The following is a 22,718-nucleotide window of genomic DNA, read 5'->3' on the forward strand; positions in this document are numbered from 1 at the left end:
GTGTGTGTGTGTGTGTGTGTGTGTGCGGGAGAGACAGTAGCGCGAGGACGGTTGTCTTGTTCCCACACACCCTGTCACTGATTAGCTGGATTATGTGACAGCTGCCCAAATGGCTGGAAATGGAGGACAAAGGGGAATGGGGGAGGTGACCAGCGAACAAAGACCTCCATCCTATCCCATCTTACCCCAACCGCCCGCCCCCCACACACACACACACACACACACACACACACCTCCCGCAGGGACACACACCAGCACTGCAGCACTCTCTGCTCTCCAGGAACATTCCAATAGCACAGTAGTGTGAGAATGCCACACACACACACACACACACTCAAAACAGACGTGTGTGTGTGTGTGTTTGCAAAAAGTCCCACATCATAAGCAAACAGTCCCTCTGTGTGGCTCTGATATTGGAATACGCATCACTGATCAAGCATATTTTAGCAAAATCATCTCAAGATAGAGCGAGCGCCTGACACACACACACACACACACCTCAACGCTGGCATTTCAGGAGACCGGCCTATAGGTGTCCCGCTGCTTTATCATGTGCAAGGCTTGGGGGGGGCCTGATAACGGGCGATATTTATAAACCTCGGCTGGCAACCTGTAAACAAACAACCCACTTGGCACTTGGGCTCAGCTCTGCGCTACTGAGGTGCTGGTCATCCATCAATCACAGCATCACCCTGAGCGACCTCTTACCCCCTCCATACCATCACCACCCAACCATCACTCACACACACACACACACACACACACACACCAATAAATCCTGTCTGAAGTATCAATGAATCAATCATGACTCACAATATAAAATAAAGAACAGGCCCAAAAACATCTTTATAACTCCACCGCTGCCTTTGTCAGAGTGCAGTTTCTTTGCCAAGTCACTGAAATTAGAACAGGAGACAAGAGGAGGCGGGACAAGCCAAGCTGTCCGTCATTCACCGGCGCAGATGGTGGGAGGTGCTTGTGGGGGCGGAGACTAAAAAGGGAGGCACAGGTGCAGGTTCCCACGGTAAAGGGTGGAAAGGGGAGGGGTGAGGGGATTGCAGGGTAGAGCCTAAATTAGAGGAGTCCTGGAGAGGTCTATGACTGACCCCGGGGACCCTCTAATCACTGCAGCTAGGAACCGCTTCAAAAGAGCCCCGGTCCTAAACACACCTAAAAAGACAAGCTTGCACAATGACCTTGCTCAACTCGAAAAACCACCCACAACAACCACAACTAAATAGTGAACCACCTCTTCGAAAGTGTTGTTGAAATGATGGTATTGATTTTTTTTACTCCAGTAACATGCTAGATGCGACTAGCAAAACTAGCCTTCGACCTCAAATCAACATAGGTTGTTACCGTAACAAAAGTCATCCTCGACTGAATTTGGAGCGTTACACAAGCTAGTCGCTGGACTAGGTAACGGCTCGAGAGGGCTTCTGGCCCTGGCGACCTATGAGAAGGGCGCTCTGACCCAGAGAGCACACCTAGCACCACGGCCTAAGAGCTTTCACACGTCTTCTAAGGCCCCCCTCTTCACCCTATCGGCCACCTCTCACAATACCAGACTGCATTCACAGGAACACAGGAACACACTGAGAGATACGCAGATACTCAACTGATACTAAAATTCTGAGAGGGAGCGAGGAAGGGAGAGAGAGAGAGAGACAGAGACAGAGAGAGAGAAAGAAGAGAGAGAGAGAGAGCAACAGAGAGAGAGAGAAAACAACTTAGATGATGGTAAAACTGAGGGAAAGTATTACAAAAAAAAAAGATAAAATGCACCTTGCTTATTTTTCTTTAACAATCCTTGGCTGTTGACAACAAGAGGAGAGTCCATTTCCTGGTCTTTCCTTCAGAGGAGAGCATAGCTCAACAGGAAAGAGACACACTTCCCCTTGCTGACCTGCAGGGCAAATTCCTTCCCCTTTTCCTGGCTCAGTTGAGGTGAGGACCACGAAATCAGGTCTGCTCACGCGGCCCAAGGAGCGGCACGCACAGACCTCGTGGAGGAAGCCACGGCCAAGAGCGGGCCACTAAGGCGATGCCGCTTTCGAGAAAAACAACAATGCACGTGTTCATAAGGACGAGTCTGAAAAGGCCTCTGTTTCTCCCCTCCCCTCCCCTCCCCTCCCTCCCTCCCTCCCTTCACTGTGCAGGAAGAAGAGAGAAAAAAAGGCAGACAGAGAGAAGAAACATTGAAAAGACGCAAGAGGAGCCAAGCTGTAAGCGGCCAACTCAATCCCCATGTCTGCCCATCAGTCGCTCTCCAATGCCATCTTTGGCGACGGCAGCCTTACCACACACACACACACACACACACACACACACACACACACACACACACACACACACACACACACACACACACACACACACACACACACACACACACACACACACACACACACACACACACACACACACACACAAACAAATAAATAACCCTGACTGGCTGGCCAGCCCAGTCTCGCACAGGCACAGCTTCCCAGTGCTGCTGATCCCAGTGACGGCCAGTGATTTATTGCCCTTGAGAGAGAGCAGGCCGCTGATGCATCCATCCTGTGGCATCCAGTAATCGCCACATGTAATCTTCATTAATCTGGGATGTCAATCCCGGCTTTCTGGGTACTCTGTGGCTGAGCAGGACGGGCCGATTCTGACCTGCGAGGAGGGAGACGGTGGACGGCACCGGGGAGGGGGGGGTGCTAGGCGAGAGGGCGGGAAGGGACGGGACGGGACGGGAGGGGAGGGGAGGAAGAAGGATGCTCAAGGACGCCGAATACAACCTTCAATTACAGCCAAATGTGTGACACCACTGGCCCAATTATGGCCGTCTGAAGGGCTTTTTTGTGCTGCCAAGCAAGGAATGAGATGAGGCTGTTCCCCAGTCATTAGTCAGCAGGGCCAAATATGTCAGTGACGGAGCGAAGCACACACACACACACACACACACACACACACACACACACACACACACACACACACACACACACACACACACACACACACACACACACACACACACACACACACACACACACACACTGGAGTGAATTTATAACTACAACGGCAACCAGTGTGAGGGTGAAGCCTTACGAAGTTGGTGTCACTGAGGATGAAGACACTTGAGACATTCAATTATAAGCAGGGACAGAATTTCCCCCTAATGATATTTAGCCTGGATAACAGCAGTCGTAGAAGAGGTCAAAGCAATTCCGGTTCTTTTCAGCCACGTATGCATGCATGGGCACAGGCCTCCTCTGGGACGGCAAACTGGTTAATTTAACACTTTAACGGCTAAAGAACCGCCCATCTCCTTTAGCGGGTGAAGGCCGCTGTCAGGACGGGAGTAGATTTATGGGGCTCGGATCCCACGCCGGCGATCAACAAGACGAATCTGGCATTCCATGTTCTCCCCAGGGATGGCAGAGAACAGAGCCATGATGGTGGCTAATGAGTGTGTGTGTGTGTGTGTGTGTGTGTGTGTGTGTGTGTGTGTCAGTGGTCCTTCCCTGAGCTAGACCAGCCCAAAGCATCCATGTCACTGCTTGCATAACAAGGGGCTGGAGCCTGTCACTGGAAGTCTAGACTTGGTCTCAACAAGTCACGCACCCCGAACAGGCCAGAGGGTTGTGAGTTTTTTGGGGGTTAACAGGACGCCCCCCTGTCTTTCCACAACAGGAGTAAAAAGGGGAACCTCGCAATCAATCACCCAAACGCTCGGGGGCAATCCTGTCCTCCCACGGGCACCAAGATGTCCACACAGACGCCGTCGCAGGAGGGCGGACAGGTTGCCCCAAACATCCATCTTCCCCGAGTGGCAGACCTACCCTTTCGTTTGCTACCGCGAGCATGACAAGATAGGGACGCACCCAGGAATTCCCCCTCTGAACACATCTGGGCCTTTTGTCTGACTGTGTGTGTGTGTGTGTGTGTGTGTGTGTGTGTCAGGGGGCATCTCTTGATGGCTCACTTGAACCTTTGGGCTTTCAGCTCTGCTACATCCAGTTTCAGTGGGGGCAACAACAGAGACTGTGTCTTAAGGCATGGTAATGACAGGAGGAGCGAGGGGGGGGGGGGGGGGGGGGGGGGTAGAGTAAGAGTGTCGAGGGTCAGATGAGGTCGCATCAAAGAAAAACGGGTGAAACAGAAAAAAAAAAAAGAATTGCAAGGGTCGGCTCCATGAGAACCACTGGGAAAGAGTGCTGACATTTGCTCTCGGACTAGCCCCACCCGAAAAGAGTGTGTGTGTGTGTGTGTGTGTGTGTGTGTGTGTGTGTGTGTGAGTGAGTGTGTGTGTGTGTGTGTATCAGTGTGTGTGTGTGATTGTGGGGGTGGGGTGGGGGGACTGGTTGTGCAGTGGACGGTGTCAGGCTTAGTTCAATCGGCCCCGTCACAGGGCCTGTGAGAAAAGCTTTTCTCATCAGCTCGGACAACTCAAAGGCAACGTTTGGCTTTTGTTCCCTCCAGGTCTTCCCAAAGACACCACCAACCCCCCCTCCTGACAACACCATCCCTGCGATCATCCCTCGGGGGCAAAGACCAGAAAAAGAGGAAGAAGGAAATCAGATTGAGGGGGGGGGGGGGGGAGAAACATCCAACAAAACACACCCAATAAACCACAACCAAAGAAAAACCTTCCTTGATCCAGAGCAGGTTGTCTTGTCTTGTCGGTGTCGATTGGGAGTGTTTGGTCATTGGAAACCCTCCTCACAACAGCTTCCCCCCCTCAAGTCCCCTCAAGCCTGTGACCTCTCTGCAAACAGGCACATTTGATGGGACTCTTGTTTCGACTGCCACAATTGCCCTTTTTTTTTTTTCCGCCCTTGCCAAAGCTTTTCACGGCACAATGGCGGACAATAGCTTTGTTAAGGAGCATTGTCGAGTTGGGAGGTAAGAGAAGACACCCAGGCCGACGTGCTCTTCGAGGCCCCGAGCTGGAAAGTGATATTCCAAGCGGAGGGAGCCTCCCTTCCTCCCTTCCTCCCTCTCTCTCTCGCTCTATTACCCCAGGATCAAGGGTTTGGGTTTTCAAGGAAGAATATATACGTGCTGCAAGAAAGGGAGGGAAAAAAACGAAAGAAAGAAAGGAGAGAAAGCAACAGCACCGCATGCTGAACGTGGAGCTCTTTTTTCTTCTGGAAAAAAAAAACAGCTATTGAAAACGGGCTAAGTGATCACAAAAGGGGCAGTTATGACACGTCAACTGACAACAGTAGAGAGGTAAGAACGAATGCTGGGAAACAGGGGGGTGGGGGGGGGGGTGGGGCTGGCAGGCAGGCAGGCAGTCGCAGGTGCCCTATAAAGCCAAGAGATGTGCCCAAGTGGTGCTTTAACACCTAGGAACACACACACACACACACACACACACACACACACACACACACACACACACACACACACACACACACACACACACACACACACCGCTTGGCCAGCATGCCGCCGTCGCTGTGTCTGCACACACACGGCCCATTTAGCATTCTGCTGCTATGCCAACACAAGTCATTAACGAGGCCCTGACAATGCAACGAACCCCTCCCCTACGGCTACTAATTAAAGCGATGAGCTCTGACTGCGCACACCTTGCCATGTATGCCAAACGCACACATTAGTATTACACTTGCACAGAGCTGAATTAGCACAACCTAATGCACTGAGAGAGAGAGACACACACACAGACAGGGATAGAGAGAGAGAGAGAGAGAGCGAGAGAGAGAGCGAGAGAGAGAGAGACACACACACACACACACACACACACACAGGGATAGAGAAAGAGTGGTAATATTAGACAGAGACTGTCTTCATACAGAGGAAGCCTTAGTTCCGTAAGTTCCGTAACTCACATCTGAACTCCTGTTAGAAGCCCATCCAAGTCAAACAATGTCCCAATTTTAAGCTCGTTAGTCAGACGGACTAAAAAAATGGGACTAGAGCTAGAGAAACTAGCAGGGATGGGATAAAAACAGGACTATCAAAACTGAATAGCTTGCAGAGAACCAAACAGCGTCCGGGAAGAAGAAAGGCAGCAGGCTCTTGGAGCGCGTGGTTAGCCCACTCACTGGAGGGATGAGAAGGTGTGTGTGTGTGTGTGTGTGTGTGGGAAGGGCACAGTGAAGGCTGCAGGGGACAGAGGCAGGGGCACCTCTCGCACCACCACGCACTCACATGAGAGGCAGGCCTTCTACCAGCATCTCTCCCTCTCTCTCTCTGTCTCTCTTCCCTGCCTACCGTCTCCCTGCAAGGTGGGCACACTGGGCTTCCCAGAGGATCCAGCCTACATCAGCTCTCCACACACACACACACACACACACACACACACACACACACACACACACACACACACACACACACACACACACACACACACACACACACACACACACACACACACACACACACACACACACACACACACTCTCTTTATGCCACATTTGAGCGAGGCATGTGAAGTTCATATAAATGGAACAAGATAGAATTACTGTGATGCACACAGGCCTACCTAGAAAACAAGGGAGAAGGAAACTATTACTAAAACACGATCACGGTAGTATCTGTGGAAGTGAACCAAACCACTCCAAGTGTGGACGTGAAAACATGTAAACATAGCCTAACCAGCACACTCAGAATATTGTTTTTCTTTCTCGGTTACACAGCCTCAAAACGTCACACCCTAGGCTCCTGCCACAGGGCCTACCAGACCCACCATCAAGACCGCGACAATCCCCATCTATTTGGCCTGACATGCTGCCCCTCAGTCTCTCTGTGCCCCATATCCCCACCACCATCCCCCTGCCCCTCCCACCCTCACAACAGGCTTCCCAAGCAGCAGAGGCCAGCGGTGGCAGCGACAGCAGATCCAAGCTGTGCCCCATTACCATTTCAAACAGGTTCAGGAGTCGAGAGGGAGTTACGCTGGGCAGGCCGTAATGCACTTTAATTACAGCTGCACCTGCACTCATTTCATTTAAGCCGCGTTGGGCGACCCAGGAAGGGGCATTAGTGAAGCCCACACACACACACACACAGACACGTGTGTACACACACACACACACACACACACACACACACACGTGTACACGTACACACACACACACACACACACACACACACACACACACACACGTGTACACGTACACGTACACACACACAAACACAAACACACGTACACACGTACACACGTACACACGTACACACACACACACACACACACACACACACACGACACAAATATAGAGGACCGGGACAATGCAATCAGGTTCTTCCCTTGCACCTCCAGGATTAACAGCCTGTCAGAGCGAAACGGAATATGGGACTTCTCCCACCATGACAGCCAGGCCAGAGAGGTGGCGTAGGAGAGAAGGTTTTTGAGAGTGTTTAAGATGCTTCCGCCAAGGACGAAGCCCAAACACCCCTGAGTTACCTCAAAAGAGCCCCTTCAAACGTAGTGGACCTCCCAGCACCTCATGACCAGCTCCCACACTCCTCCTCCTCCTTCCTCACTGGTTTCCTCCTCCACTCGTCCACTCATCCTCCTCTCTGCTTTTAGTCTTATTAAAGAAACACCACAGGGGCCTGGCCCACCAACTTCCATGCTGTCCCTCTGAAAGGAGCCAGCCAATCGCTAACCTAATCCCACCCCCCACCCCCCCCCCACCCCCCCCACCCCCATTCCCTCCAGGGAGACAGCAAGTCAATTATAAATCACCCAATACAATTATGTCCATCACCAGTGGCCCAGTGCATTTAACCTAATGGGAGCACTTCTCTCTTTGACGCCCCAGTGGGCAAATGTTCATCCTTTACTCCTGGTGGAGAAGGATGGAACCCCCCCCAACAAGGTGGTGGAACACACACACACACACACACACACACACACACACAACAACCACAAAATAAACAAACAAACAAACACAAAGTCAACCCAACTAAAGTCTTTCCTGGTAATTCGGTTAATGGACTCTCTATCTCAATGACCTCTTTGTGACTGCATAATAAAACATGCCGGTGGTTTCCATAAAAAAAAAAAATGTATGGACTTCATACTCGTGTTCCAAGTAATGATAATATAAAACCACCTCCCACCCTGTCTAGGTCTAAACCACTCAGCCGATGCCTTAAGGAGCAGAGGAAGACGACTGGGACAACAGTCCCACTTCCTGACAGCTGCAGGTTAGGAGAAAGAGAAAAGGAATAAAAGGCAAGGAGGGACAACCTGCTGAGTCACTCCGTCCCTCTATGTCTCCATCTGTCCCTCAGGACTGGTAGACTGGGACAGGGGGAAGAGGACGAGACACATCCGACTTGAATAAAAGCAGCTAAGGGTGGAGGGGGGCAGCAGTCAGCCCTAGTAGATTGTGTTATATATGTATTAAGAGAAAAATGCCTGGGGCCCATCGCCTACTAATTGGCCCAGTCTCTCAGCTCCTAAAAATATCCCCCACATGACTGCCGCCGCCGCCGCCGCCGTGGTGGTGGTTGGAGGGGAGGAGTGAGTTGATGGTGTGGAGGAGCGGAGGGGGTGGGGCGTGGGGGGAATGCAGCCTTTAAGTGGCCTTCCTTACCACTTCAGCTCCCCCCCCCTCCCCTCCCCCGGTCATAAGAGAGAAAATGTTGTTTATTGAGGTGACAGACAAAAAGCTATGTTGTTCACATCAGAGAGCAAGGGAGAGCCAGAGAGAGAGAGAGAGAGAGAGAGAGAGAGAGAGAGAGAGAGAGAGAGAGAGTGAGACAGAGATCCAGAGAGAGAGAGAGCGCCAGAGTGAGACAGAGATCCAGAGAGAGAGAGAGAGAGTCAGAGAGAGAAGGAAAGAAAGAAAGAAAGAAAGAAAGAAAGAAAGAACCACAAATCGACCTACACATTCTCCCTGATCACACACTTCCTGTAAATCCCCCCCCACCGCCCCCAGGGGAAAAGGAAATCGATCAAGGATGCTACTGCGATATCATCGTATCATCATTGTACTGGGAAACAGGGGTGGTTACTCCCCAGAATGGCCCAGTGAAGTACACACACATTCATCTATGAGCTGAGGCTTATTTCTAACCAAATGCGAGGCTCATATTGGAATTGACTGCATTAAAATCAGCATAATGGCCTTGATTTGACCTTCAGGCTCTGAGCAGAGACCCACTTCCGTGGATGGATTATTCCATTTAACTCGAGTGGTGTGTTTCCCCGAGACCCGTGATAACAAACAAACAAACAAACAAAAAAAACATTAAAAAAATACTTCCCTTCACGTCCAATTTCCTCGAGGGGGCCAACAGGCTGCTAACTCTAGCATACATCCATAGATACAGAGTGCTTCCACCATGACCGGGTCCCTTTCTAATCCAACAACCCCCACCCTAAAACACACACAAATCACCCTCACCGGCCACCTGTTCTGATGTTAGACTGGACAATTACTGCTCTTTGCTGGGGGAAAGAGGCTGAGCACAGGAGGCAGCTGAGACCAGCTAATTACACAATCAATGGCGTAATCATGAGAATGGACCAAGTCCCCCTCCCCTCTCAACCCTTAACCCAGCCTTCCCAGGTGAGTGTAGTGGTGCAGCTCCAATAGAACACTGGCTGGGGACCGTGTGTGTGTGTGTGTGTGTGTGTGTGTGTGTGTGTGTGTGTGTGTGTGTGTGTGTTGAAAGAGCACGGAGGACGGCAGATAATTGTTTACTAAAGGCCTCTGTGACGGTCTCCTAGCAACGGTCCTTGCGCGCTCCCAATCAGGTGTGGCTGACGCTGCTGCTGCTTAGCCTTGAAGCGCTGTGCCCCCTTCGCCTCGCCCTGACGGACGGCTGCAGCTGCTGGCTCTCTCTACCGCCCAGACTGATTTTCTCACACCACGTTTGTAGTAGTGCAGTGGTGTGGATGGTGGAGAGAGGGAGTTTATGTATGCGTGTGTGTGTGTGTGTGTGTGTGTGTGTGTGTGTGAGAGGGAGACAGAGAAAACTATCTCTTGTCACTTTGAAACCATTAGGGAAGCAAGAAAATAGAGTGAAAAGGAGAGGAGCAGGAAGAGAAGAGAGAGAGGGGGAAAGAAAAAATAAGTGGAGAGGAGAGGAAGTGGAGGATAGAAAAGGAAAGAGAGAGAACAAAAGCAGACACTGGCAGTTTGCTACACTGGATCTCTGCGTTTTCGTTTCCTAATCTGCCCTGGCCAATCTCTTACTGGCAGTCCTGACGTGAAATACACTGCTCACAAACACGCTGGCTCACTCAGCGGCTCGCACTCATGTGACCTCATATGCTCCACGCTGACACACCCCTCTTCAAGTCAAGTTCAAATGCCAGCTGTCAACAAAAGGTGGACACTTCACGTCATGCTTAACAACACAAGTTAGGAGTATGTGTCCTCCACAGGCACTGGACACACAGCACATAGAAAACCATGTCAAAGCGAATGGAACACACACACAAGCTCCTGAAGAAAGCCAAACATGTCCGGCGTCTTGCGTGCGTCGCTCGTCTCATATCTGCGTCACTTAGGTAAGAGAAAACTGGGACACAGGCCTCCACACGCGAACATACACCCACCCGCACGCAAACATACACACAGGTCGGGCCGAAACAAGGCTTTTGAGCAGATACAGTTACCCCCCCCTTTCCACTCAAGACTGACAGCTGACCGGGGTGATGATAGCAAGAGGCTCCCTTTACCCGGTCTACTTGAGCCTGCAATCCCCAAGCCATGCTTAGAGACACACACACACACACACACACACACACACACACACACACACACACACACACACACACACACACACACACACACACACACACACACACACACACACACACACACACACACACACACACACACACACACACACACACACACACACACACACACACACACACACACACACACACACACACACACACTCTCTTGCTTGGGGCCGCTGTTAAGACCTGCTTTGGGACACCTCGGGAGCACAGGCGGGGGGGGAGGGGGGGGGGGTAAAAATAAGAAAATACAGTTTGCCCTCCAACAGGTGGCAGACATGCCCTCGACAAACCTCTCTTTACCCCCCTACCCCCTCCCTCCATCCCCTACCCCCTCCCTCCATCCCCAACCCTGCGCAGCCCACGGCTAGCAAGAGGTGCAAGATATCCCTTTACAATACAGGCCATATGCAGTTACAGTGAGTGCACATCAAACGGATGTCCGGATTTCGCGTCGCAGAGGAGGAGAATGGAGAGGGTGAGGTGGTGGGGGGGGGGGGGGGGGGTGTCTGGTGGTCGGAAGACATTCCACCAGCAATTTCATTAGCTGCCATGGGACGCATCCGGAAATGACGACCCGGCGTGGCAAACAAGACAAGAAACTCAATCTTGGGGATTTGTCTGACAAAAAACACGCGCGCACACACACACACACACACACACACGCACGCATACAAGTAAGCACTGACAAAACTGGGAAACTGGTATCAGTGACGCCATAGGAGAAACTGGCAAAATGATAAGAACGACAAGCTGACCAGACAACCACCAAAACTGCTATCGTCATTCATCCTGCTTTGATGAAAGTAAACAGCGCGAGGCTACGACGACAGGTGCGCAAGCCTAATTCGATGGATTTGTGCGGGGGGTAGGGTGGGGGTTTGTGTACGTGTATGTGTGTGGTGATTGTGGGGGCAGTTGTAAGTTGCATTACTGTTTGATAACCCCGTTAAACATTAACCAGCAACTGCAATTATTGTAAATCAGGAACCATCAAAGGAGGGAGCAGTTAAACTGAAGCACCCTCGCTCTGCAGATGACTGCCTCAAGGTGAGCTCTCTAGTACGAGGCCGGGCAACTGTCCAGCTCTGACAGTCAATACTACACAAGGTTTTTTTTTTTTTTTTCTAAAGTTGTTATGTCAGCGTGCAACACACAGGGCTGCATCTGCCATTAGATATTGATGCTGGTAACTCATCCATTCAACTGTGTGGCATCATGCAAGGTTCCAGAGGTGCTGGTGTAATTGTGTAAGACAGTGGAAGCCCGGAGAGTCAGGTTTCCACCTATCACTGTGGCTGAGGATTGTACAGGTGTAATACAGGTATCTGATGAACTGCATCAACCCAAGCCACGCCACTGACACTTTTTGTTGCATTAAGTGGACACTTGGCTCACAGGCGCTGATCACGTGAACGGTTCGTGGAATACCGCACAGGACCAGTCAGATTAATACATTAATTAGCCTTATAAATATACCACACACTGGTAGAATTTAAGAGGCTGTGCGTGTGCGTTCGTGCACTAGTCTGTGACTGATCTGAGTCAGTTCCTTGCTGGCGGTCAACACGACTGCCAAAACATACGACAGACATTAAACAATATGGTCATCGCAACAACCAGTCACTTACTCACACACACACAGACACACGAGCTGTCCCCCGCAGTCAGATCAGTGCTGAGCCATGCGGGGCCACCGAGCCGCCACAGACAGCAACAGCAGATCGCAACAGCCACAGTTCCAGGGATATTACGCATCGTCACCATCACCTCACATGCACTTCCAACCACGAGCACAAAATATTCGCCTCGCGAAAGGGTTTCTGTTACCATATAATCTGCGTCAGTGATATCTAGGTTAACTACAGACTTGGCATACATTACTGAAAAAATAACGTGCGCTCAACTCGAATAGCTGCAGAAGTGGTTTACAGAAACCCCCTCAATCGCCGCCCCCTCTTTCACAAATACGCACCCCGAGAAGATAGATGGCTCCTCTTGTTCTGGGTTGATGTATGAAGAGTAAATTAACCAAACGCGAGCCATTTTCTTGTAGTCACAAGTTAAGTACTATTTAACACCAGTTACTCGCATATACAACAACGCCTGTATGATCCAACAGCCACAAACAAGAACACGTCTTTGATGACCATAGTTTGCTTAAATTATGAATAATGTAAACAACGCAACAGTATCCATTTGCATACCGTGGCTGCATGGTGCACTGACACACTCTCTCTATAACCAACAATAGCCGTTTTACTTATGAAATTATGATTGACTTGAATAATAATTGCATTAAAACATGCAAAGTATTGAAATACCACTTACCGGCCAGGCGAACTGAAAAGGTATTGTGATCTTGCCAGACTCGTTGATTTTATTTGGATTATTTTTAGCATTCTTGAAAGAAATAATATTTCCACCGAGAACTTCAGTAGATCCTTTGCCGAACGTGCACTGTCCAGTGGTCAAGACTTCTGTTTGGTACTCCTTTAAGCAGACTGTAAAGTAAGTATCGCACTCGTCCCGGCTACAACGCAGATCCTGAGAGTTCCTAGAGCCATCGCAGCATTCCCCGTCCAACAACTCACCGTTTACATTCTGTACGGTAATCAGCTGCAGCTCGAAATAGCCCGAGGACTGGGACACCTAAAAATAACATTAAAATGGAGCAAAATTACTCAACTAAAACAATAGGCTTCAAGCAGTGGCATGCATAAATAAAAACAGACCCAATGGCAAACGACCAGACATGAGCAAGTGTTGATCAGCCATTTACAGAGCTAAGATTGATCAGTGTCGATTGCTAGCTAACGTTAATAACGTTGTGCTTTGTGTCACACCGTGGAGCGTTAGGCTACCTTGTACATAGCCCAAGGTTTCAGGTTCATAAATTTGAGATCACTTAGCCAGCTAATTCTTGCTTAGAAATTGAGGTTCCCCGCTGCCAGTGTCGACAGCAAGCGACCAGGCAATTGAATTAGACTTCAAACTCCTGCATAAAATTAAGACCAAATCATTTCGGTCAAATATGACAGCAAGCAGAGTGCTACTTCGAATTCACATCTCAACGTTGACAGTCAAATTGTGCGATCACATGCTTTCACTGACGGCTGCGTAATTCAATTATCGATTAATATGAAATTTCTCATTTTTGTTAAATGGTAAGACCAATCACACACCACACGCCCATCAACTTTCGACTCCAGGTTACTTTGATTATTATGAAATCATTTGAAATTATATTCGAAAACAGCAGCAGTGCTCTTACCCTCGTCCATATCGTCAACAGCAGGCACGCTGTTAAAAGCCAATTCCTAATCCTTCCACAATTCCACATGCCTTTGATTAATTAGGAATACGGAATATTATGCCAAAAATGGAAAACAGCCGTTGACCGGCGACAGGATCCTCCGCTCCTGACATGCAAAATTCACAAGCGTGGTATTAGCAAGATGATGGTCCAGCTACAACACACTCTCCCTCCGACAGATCACTCCACAGCAACTGATATCTTTCGCAGCTACTGCACGCTGAGGTTATCCCCTGTGATTGGCAGCTGAATAAACCACTCACATAAACCCCTCCGTGTTCTTACATTTGGGTAAAGACCGTTTCTAAGCCAACCACAGAAGTGGAGGCGGAGTGTCTCCAAAAAACTTATCTAGCCTCTGAATTGACGTAGACACAATTGAAGATGTTCGTTTAAATGAATTCATTAAATATACATATGTTGTTTTTTCCTCTAAAATGTTTTGATTGAATGAAAAATAAAATAATATAAGGTTAAACTGATTGGTGTGTTCTTTTTCTCTTATGTGTTAACTTCCCCGTAACCTTTTTCAAGAGGTTAACTAGGCTGTCAAATTTCATGGCCCTTCAGGTGCATTTGAACACATTTGGCTGTTTGATTGAAGATGTCAGATTCTTAATTCGTTTAGTTTAGCTTTTAAACGCATAGGCTGCATTTTAATAGCAAAAAAGCAATCGTTGTCTTTCACAAAAAAAACTAATTCGAAGAACAGTCTAGACCACCGGATAATGGACCGTCATAAATATGGAACCTTTTTTTTTAAACACTGAATTTAACAATCAGTAGTCTACTTCATGTCTTCTGTCTGAGCGTGTATTTTTTCGACTCTCGACTGGGTCGAAATTGTTCCACTACAAAGCAACAGTAGTAGGATGCAGCAGCCCTGTTCATTCTGTCGGGCACTCGGAATTGAGTAGGGGTGAGCGCCCTCTAGGGGTGAGTGCCCTCTTCCGTACAGCCGTGCACTACAGTCGACTGGAATGCTGAGCTGTCCAAATGAGATACCTCGGCTCAATCTGTAAAAAAAAAAAAAAAGACAATAGATGTACCTGAACTGTATTTAGACAATCTGACAGCCCAGACGACTTGAAACAGCCCAAGATGCAACAGCACTTAGACTGAGAGACTAAGATGTAGGTATAGCTCTGACAATCCAGACACCTGGAACTCCAGATGACACCAAAACATTTCATTCTTTTACATTACAGTAATTTCCAGAACAATTTCTGTTAGAGGGGGTGCCTAAGGAGACAACAGTCCACGGATTTCCTCATTCTTCCAACTCGTCATGGCATTTCACAGAAGGTGTCTGGGGGAATGGAGCCCTCCAACAGACACCCCAGGGGCAATGACAGATACAGGAAGAGTGCTGAAATTGGCTGGGGCTCGTCTGTGCTGCTCCTGCACACTGCAGCACACTCCTGCCTCCATTGAAACTTTCATGTCATTAGATACCGTGTAAATAAGCACACAGATAGTGGAGGCGGTGGCCCTCGCTCGCATCAACTGGGACATTTCACACGCTGTCACAGCAGCACACAGCTAACAGGCAGATTTGTGTGTGTGTGTGTGTAAGTGTGTGTGTGTAAGTGTGTAACTAGAGAGAGAAAGACAGAGACTGTGTAAGAGAGAGAGAGAGAGTGAGTGTGTGCATGAATGTGTGTGTGGTTAGGAGGGTGAAAAGGATTATGGGGCTGGGGGGGGGGGGGGGGGGGGGCAGATGAAAGGGGGCAGCAATTTTTTGTGGTGGTTGGGGGCAGGGAGTGATGTTGTGTGTAGTAGAGTACCGGAGGAAGAACGTAGGGAGGGCGGTGTGCGTGTGTGTGTGTGTGTGGGGGGGGGTGTTGGGGGGTTGTGAATCCTCCAGGGAAAGGTGAAGTGGATTTCTTTGCTCATATATATTTCATTGGCCTTTCCTCAGAGGACCTGCACATATAAATGTATAGCCCCAACATCAATTCCCCTTTCATCTTTAATCATCGCCTTGACCCACTTTGAACGTTCATATGTACCAATACTAGTAAGCAGCCATGACAGGGGTTTCTGTTGGGGGGATTGTGAGATAAGTAGCAGAAACAGAGGCGGTGGTGAATCCTCAAAACCTCTTATCTCCATAATTACATGTGATGGCTCAAACCTATCCATCCAATCCACCCATAAAAATGCCACTCATAAAACAGAAGGCTGGCCTCTTTTGTATGTCCTGATGACAGGATGTAAATCAGTGCTGGGATTTTAGCATCCCTTTAATGGTTAATGGTTGCTCATGCTAATGCATGAGTGCTCTGGTTTGTAATGTTCTTCATGTTGTCAGAGAGATCTCATAAGTGTGGGCCTTGTTTCCGTAGTGATGGGGCTGCTATCACCACACTCTGTATTAGGGCTGGCAGGGACACACAAAGGGTTCGGCTGAAGAATAAATTGAGCATCTTGCTAGGTCTGTGTAGCAAACATATATGGCTCAACTTCATACAGCATACTCAACGTTGAATATATAATCCAAATGGAAATAATGTTATCGCACAGAACCACAAGCTACAGTATGTACGTTTTTTTATTAGCTCAAATGACTTAATGTGGACACTCGTCCCCTAAAGCCTTATGTCAGTCAGGCTCATTGAACCACCTGGACATCCTGTCTATCCACTCCGAATGTCCAAGCAAGGCCTGGCCTTTATTTAACCAGTTCGCTCGTTGAACAGTATCCAGAATATCAGTCACAGTACAAGACTACAGGTGATAAGCCAGTCAGACTCGGAATAGGAGGGGAAGGACGAGCAGAGGCTTTGCTTTAGCCAAGTCTCAGGTTAGCATTAGCTTGATCGATGTTTTTCCTGTATTGTGTAGCTTTCACTACAATACAACAATACTGTGGCTATTGGGCAAGAAGTATGTTTATGCAAAGGCGCTACTTCTTATTGGATTTACTTTAAGTAGCGGAATGAGTGCTCATGGAAAACAGCTACCGTGAGGGAGAAAGAGACCAGTGTTGATGCTTCAGGCTAACAGAAAGAAAATGGGTCGTGTGCATTGTAAGTGATGAGTGTTCTTGCCTATGAGCACGTAGACGCACCTGCTAGCTATTAGCATTTACTTTCTTAGGAAAGCAATGTATAGACATGCTTTCCTGGCAGTTCTCCCATTTTAAATTTGATAATGATGAAAAAGATCAACTGCGTTCAACCAAGTGGTGCCCCCAAGCAAACATCTTTGACATCTTTGGCACCTTTGACAACACCCATTTTCTCTGCTGTACAATCTGTGCCAAAGAGCCATTCTTCTTAAGTGGTGTTCTTAGGTCGATGTCATTGCTCATTGACTTCATGTTTCGTCTCATAAATTTCCAGGCTGTGGGGACGTATTTGACATGTTCTGTCAAAGCCGCCACGATTCTTTCACCATCACTCCCATGTCAGAGAGAGTTCACTCACCAACACAAGACTTCCTTCTCATCACAACCATAAGATTAGAACAGGAGTGGTAATGATGTACACACATTCGCAACGGCCAACTCATGGGAACACAGGCTAAAAAAAAAACTATTCAGCAACTCCCGCATTCTGGAGTTTTGTGCAGCTATGAGGAAATGCCATTACACAGAGCCAGAGGAATCTGACTCTACATGTTTTTTTTTATTTATTTATTTTTGGGCTTTTGTGCCTTTAATCGATAGATCAGTGAAGAGTGGGACAGGAAATGAGAGGGAGAAGAGGTGGGGAGTGGACAGGAGAAATGACATCAGGCCGGAATCGAACCTGTGTCCTCCATGGGCTTCAAGCCCGAATGTGGTCCGGGCTACTGCTTGCGCCACAGTGCCCCCCCCCGACTCTTCATGTTTTAATACGGAGCAAACGTCCATGTGACAGCCATTTGATAACAGTCTGTAAATTGCTGTAATGGAGACGGACCTCAAGACAAGGGAGGCTAGCTCTTTTGTATCAAGTCATTACTAGCTCCACCAATCTAGGAAAGGGTGGTTCACCCTAGCACATACTTGCATTACCAGCTTCGAGGCCCCTGGCACGGTTCAAGAGGGTGTTACTGTACACCTTCACTGGTTCCTTGGAATCAAGGCTATATATGTGCATATTTGCAGTCAGGCATAGCATGCGGGTGTGAAGCACCTGACAGTTTCGTGTCATGTCACACCTTCAACTATCTCTGCCTGAGGTCTTATCTCGCCGGAAGCAATGCTTCCTCCCACCCAATAGCTCACTCAGATAAAGTGGATCTCATCAGGGACAATGGACGCCGTCACCGTGTGTGTGTGTGTGTGTGTTTTTGTCTCAGCTGGTATGCTAGAAAGAATGATTACAGCGAGATAGGAAATAGCAGGTGCACCACTTACTTGCAACTTCTTCGCAAAAAAAAAAACAGAACAGAACAGAGAAAAAGGGTGTAAGGTATCTCTAAAACAAAACTGAAAATTCTTTTTGCTCACTCTCTCAGGGTTTGACACTGATTACAATCATGTCTCGATAGGCATAGTAGGAGTCTTGGCTGCCTTCCTTCTTCATGATAAAACAGTGAGGTGAGGTTTCAGTCTAGAGAGAGACACACCTCGTTATATTCCCCCTGGAGTTCCCTCCAAAGGCAGCAGCTGCACACATTCCCCTGCATTTATCTTTACAATTGGGAATTTTTACAATGGGTCGTATCAACCTTGACACACAATGGTTGGGAAAGGCCATGCCAGGGTTCACTGAGAATGAGGGAGCGAACCTCACACAATTGTACTCCTGGGATACTCTTTTTTAACCTAAAATGTGCACGGACAAATCATTGCCATATTTGCACACGCCGATGCATCGTTCTCTTAATAATCAATAATCAATTGATTAAGTGAGGGGCATGAAGTGGATTATCTGAACCTTGAAATTGATCCTTCATTTTGTTCACAATCAATTATACTGGAGTTTATTTTTTTGTCATTCTGCCGTGGACACAAATTGATTGTATTGTACTAATTGACGAATGGGCTCATTTATTAGCATTTAATTGTTTTCCCTCCAATCAATGGTAATGATCAACTCTATGTTAAACATTTAAACATGTTAACATCAAAGCCCAGACAAAAACAGACAAGAATGTTTCTTTACAGTTCAGAGTTTCTGCCGCTGCTTCAGTACACTCATGTCACCCACAAACAACCAATAAAAACTAAGAGGTTGCATATCTCACGTCATATTATTAGTAATTCAAGTATGTCTCCAACGTCCTCAATGATTGGTTCAAAACACAAAAAGGCAACACATGAGAGAGGTGATGTGTATTTATATTTTACATTCATTGCACTAAACACAATAACCAATATGGTTTCATACTCGTATTAATATATACCGTGTCACAAGTTGTTGTGAGTTAATGGATATCCCCTTTTGTACTTTGCTTATGCCACATTCTTGTAACTCTCGCAGACCAACAAGAGAGCCACTGTTCTCCATATATGGGTCCTTGCTATCTTTGGCTTGTTGGGGCGAGGATGTCCATCCTGTGTATGACATCAAGAGACTGGCCAAATAAGTCCTCCAATTCTGCAAAGAGCCTGTCCTATCGAATTTCCCATGTTTTGGCTGCCCCCAAAAAGAGCTCCGACATTTGCTCATCCAGGAAATCCTACAACTGGCTCAAAATGGCAACCCCGCATGTTTTCTTGGCATGTGTTTTTTGTATCTTTTCACTTTAAAGTTTTGCATCCGTCTCAAGGTTCAGAGAAGGTTCAGTGAGTCAAAGGGTACATGCACAACCCACACTCCTGTTCTACATATCGCCTTCTCTCTCACTCTCTCTCTCTCTCTATTTTAACCTTCTTTCCTCTAACCTTATCTGTCTGTCTCCCTCAAATTTGTCTTCCTTTTTTTTCCCTTTCTGTCATCCTTTTTCCACTCTTTCCCCCTCTCTCTCTTCCTCTTTCCTCTCCCTCCCTCTCTCTCCCTCTCTCTCTCTCTCTCTCCCTTCCTCTCTCTCCCTCCCTCTCCCTCTCTCTCTCTCTCTCTCTCCCTCTCTCCCCCTCTCTCCCTCTCTCTCTCTCCCTCTCCCTCTCTCTCTCTCTCTCTCTCTCCCTCCCTCTCCCTCTCTCTCTCTTCCTCTCTCTCTCTCTCTTCCTCTTTCCTCTTCCCCTCTCCCCAGGACCTCCACAGAAAGAGAAGAGTCTGGAGAGACACAGAGAGGGAGACACAGAGAGACGGAGAGAGAGAGAGAGAGACCGGCTCCCGGACGTACAGCAAGCTGCAGCAGAGCAGCTTCATCTGCAGGATGCAGCGTCTCATAAATATCTCCTGGATCTGGAGATAAGTCCAACTCAGCCCGGCATATCAGACCAAGTCAGGGTTCTCCGCCCGCCTCTAAATCACGGCTTGGGTAATCCCCGTCACTGACAGGGGCAATAGGAGGAGGGGGAAAACACATAGCAGTACTGAGTCCGAGCTCACACACACACACACACACACACACACACACACACACACAACCTCCAACTTCTCATCAGTGGTTATACAAGTGGCCAGGACAGCGAAGGACGGATAGTCCTCCTTCCAATCAATGAGATGGGCCACTCATGAATCATTCAGTATTGATTCCCCAAATCCCTCTCAATTGACCAACCGTCCGTCCAACCTCCGTTGACCCCCAGCTCAGCTGAGGAAGAAGGTTGGGTTGGAGGTGGATGGGTAGGGGTGGGGAGTAGGGGTGGGGTGGGGTCACGGAACCTGTCACTGGGCCACGCTTCTCGGATTTCCGTGGCCCCCCTTTGCCATCACGCTCCCTCTCCTCATTATCATACAGATGGACAGTGCAGTGGAATCATATTGGATGTCCTGCCCCCTCGTCTTTGTCCCCGGCGGCCATAGCTCCAGCGGTGGGCACAATGCACGTGGGTCTCTTCAAAGAGGGGACCGTCACACCTGGGAGTTCTTCCCGAAAGGAGGAAGCCAGCCATGGCTGGCGGCACAGATGGCCTCTCCCGCACAAACACAATGAGAAAGCTGTCACGGCCCCCAGTGTCGGATTACACATGAAAGGCACCTCGCTGCTCCCCTCGTTCAAATTTGCGCATGACTTGAGGTCATTATTATTTAATTATCGCAAGTACCCACGACCCTAACTGTTTCCCTGTTTAGGTCCCGTTTGCAAAGGTTAGGAAGGGCCGGGGTCGTGTGTTGAGAAATGTTGCCAACTTTGTGGGACTGTAGATGCTCGATGTGTTTCTGATAGGAGACAAACATTTGCATGATGTAGACCAGAGTCCAGTTGTATTCTTAAGAGCATGCTGACTGTAATATAGAGGCTGAGATATTGAGTCAGTCTGAGTGTAAGGGAGCGTTTAATTCAAGGTTAGCAGATGCTTCCACAGACACAGCCAGGCTGGCAAGGCAAGAAGACTTGCATCTCATTGAACAGAAAGCCCTTGAGGGGGTGTTTCCATGACCTGTTGCCACCCTGTTCCCTGGCAACAAGTTCTCAAAAGCCGTGCTGCGTCTACGATGGAATTGTTCACACAAAAAAAAAACAGGAAGTGTACAGGCTAAGATAAAAGTGTAAATTCATCTCTCGTTGTGTACCGCCAGCTGACAACCCGCTGGCCACAGACTCTTAGTCTTCTTTAGTCTTCCTACCTGGGGGGGGGGGGGGATGCCATTCCTAAAAATGCATCACTAAAAAGATGTCTCTGATGTCATAACATATACAGGAATGCCCAAGAGCGAAGTGTTTCTGCCTCGGAGAACTCTGCCTAAGTGGTGCGATGTGGTTTCTCACTCAAATATTAGTGGAAGCAATGATTTGAAAGCAACTGTGTCAGGCAAACAAGCAGATTCCTGTAGACACAAAAGAATAGGGAGGTGGATTTATCAAGAATGAAATTAGGGCTGGTGAAATGAAGGCAAGACATGCATTGGCTTGTTACACCATAACCGTGTGGCTATACAATGAGATGCTTTAAAATAAGAGACGATTACCAGGAAATGAAACCGACAAAGGATGTGGACAATGTGGGAATTCTTTGTAAATGTTTTTCAACATAACGTTTGACTTATTCCAAAAACCAAGCCACACACAGGCAAGGCGATCATAGTGAGGAGGTGTGTCAGTCTCTTGACATTTGCGGTCTCGTTGTTAATCTACCCTGTGCTGGCTGTCAAGTTTCTGAACATCCTAATTTGGCTTACGGGACACATTTCAAATGCTGTAGACGTCTTAACCCTGCTAACCTTTTAGATCCTCTACTTTGCTGCTTAGAGGTAACAGCAGCTAAAAGTCAAACGTCAGCTAAAAAAAAGCTAAAGGTCAATTCTTTTGAAGAGATGTAACACATTTATTAAGGGGTGGAGAGTCACTTTCCCTCCAGCCATTTCAAATGTTCAGCCCTTCAAGACAGCTATCTCCACCTGGTATGCAAGTGTTGCTTATGTGCTAAGAGTCTAGCTACTATAGAAACCCCCCACATCCTCTCAACACACTGCACACTCAGTGGTAGTCTTAGATGCCCGTGTCTTTGTAAGTCTCCTGATTTGTTGACAAGCCACGCTTAAACTACACTCATGGATTACAGAGCTCAAAAGAGTTGTCTCAGACATATTTTTATGTATGTATTTTCAGATCTCACAGTTGATTGCAAAACCTTGTTGCTTACACCATTTGTAGGAGTCCCCCACCCACCCCTCCACCAGTACTCTT

General features: G+C 48.2%; 1 protein-coding gene across 1 annotated transcript in view; it reads right to left on the reverse strand.

Moving 5' to 3' along the window:
- The window catches only part of jag2b (jagged canonical Notch ligand 2b), a gene marked incomplete at its 3' end in the record, with an annotated part of 65,979 nt that extends 51,775 nt beyond the window's left edge, over nucleotides 1-14,204 (reverse strand). The window contains exons 1-2 of the mRNA XM_080860381.1: nucleotides 14,004-14,204; nucleotides 13,061-13,381 (exon numbers count right to left, since the gene is read on the reverse strand). Coding sequence (XP_080716507.1) covers nucleotides 13,061-13,381; nucleotides 14,004-14,072 — 390 coding nt within the window. The 5' untranslated portion in view covers nucleotides 14,073-14,204. The remainder of the gene's footprint in view (nucleotides 1-13,060; nucleotides 13,382-14,003) is intronic.
- Between the last annotated feature and the right edge of the window lie 8,514 nt (nucleotides 14,205-22,718).

The sequence above is a fragment of the Sprattus sprattus genome (genome assembly GCF_963457725.1).
Source record: "Sprattus sprattus genome assembly, chromosome: 2".
NCBI classification, from domain to species: Eukaryota; Metazoa; Chordata; class Actinopteri; order Clupeiformes; family Clupeidae; genus Sprattus; species Sprattus sprattus.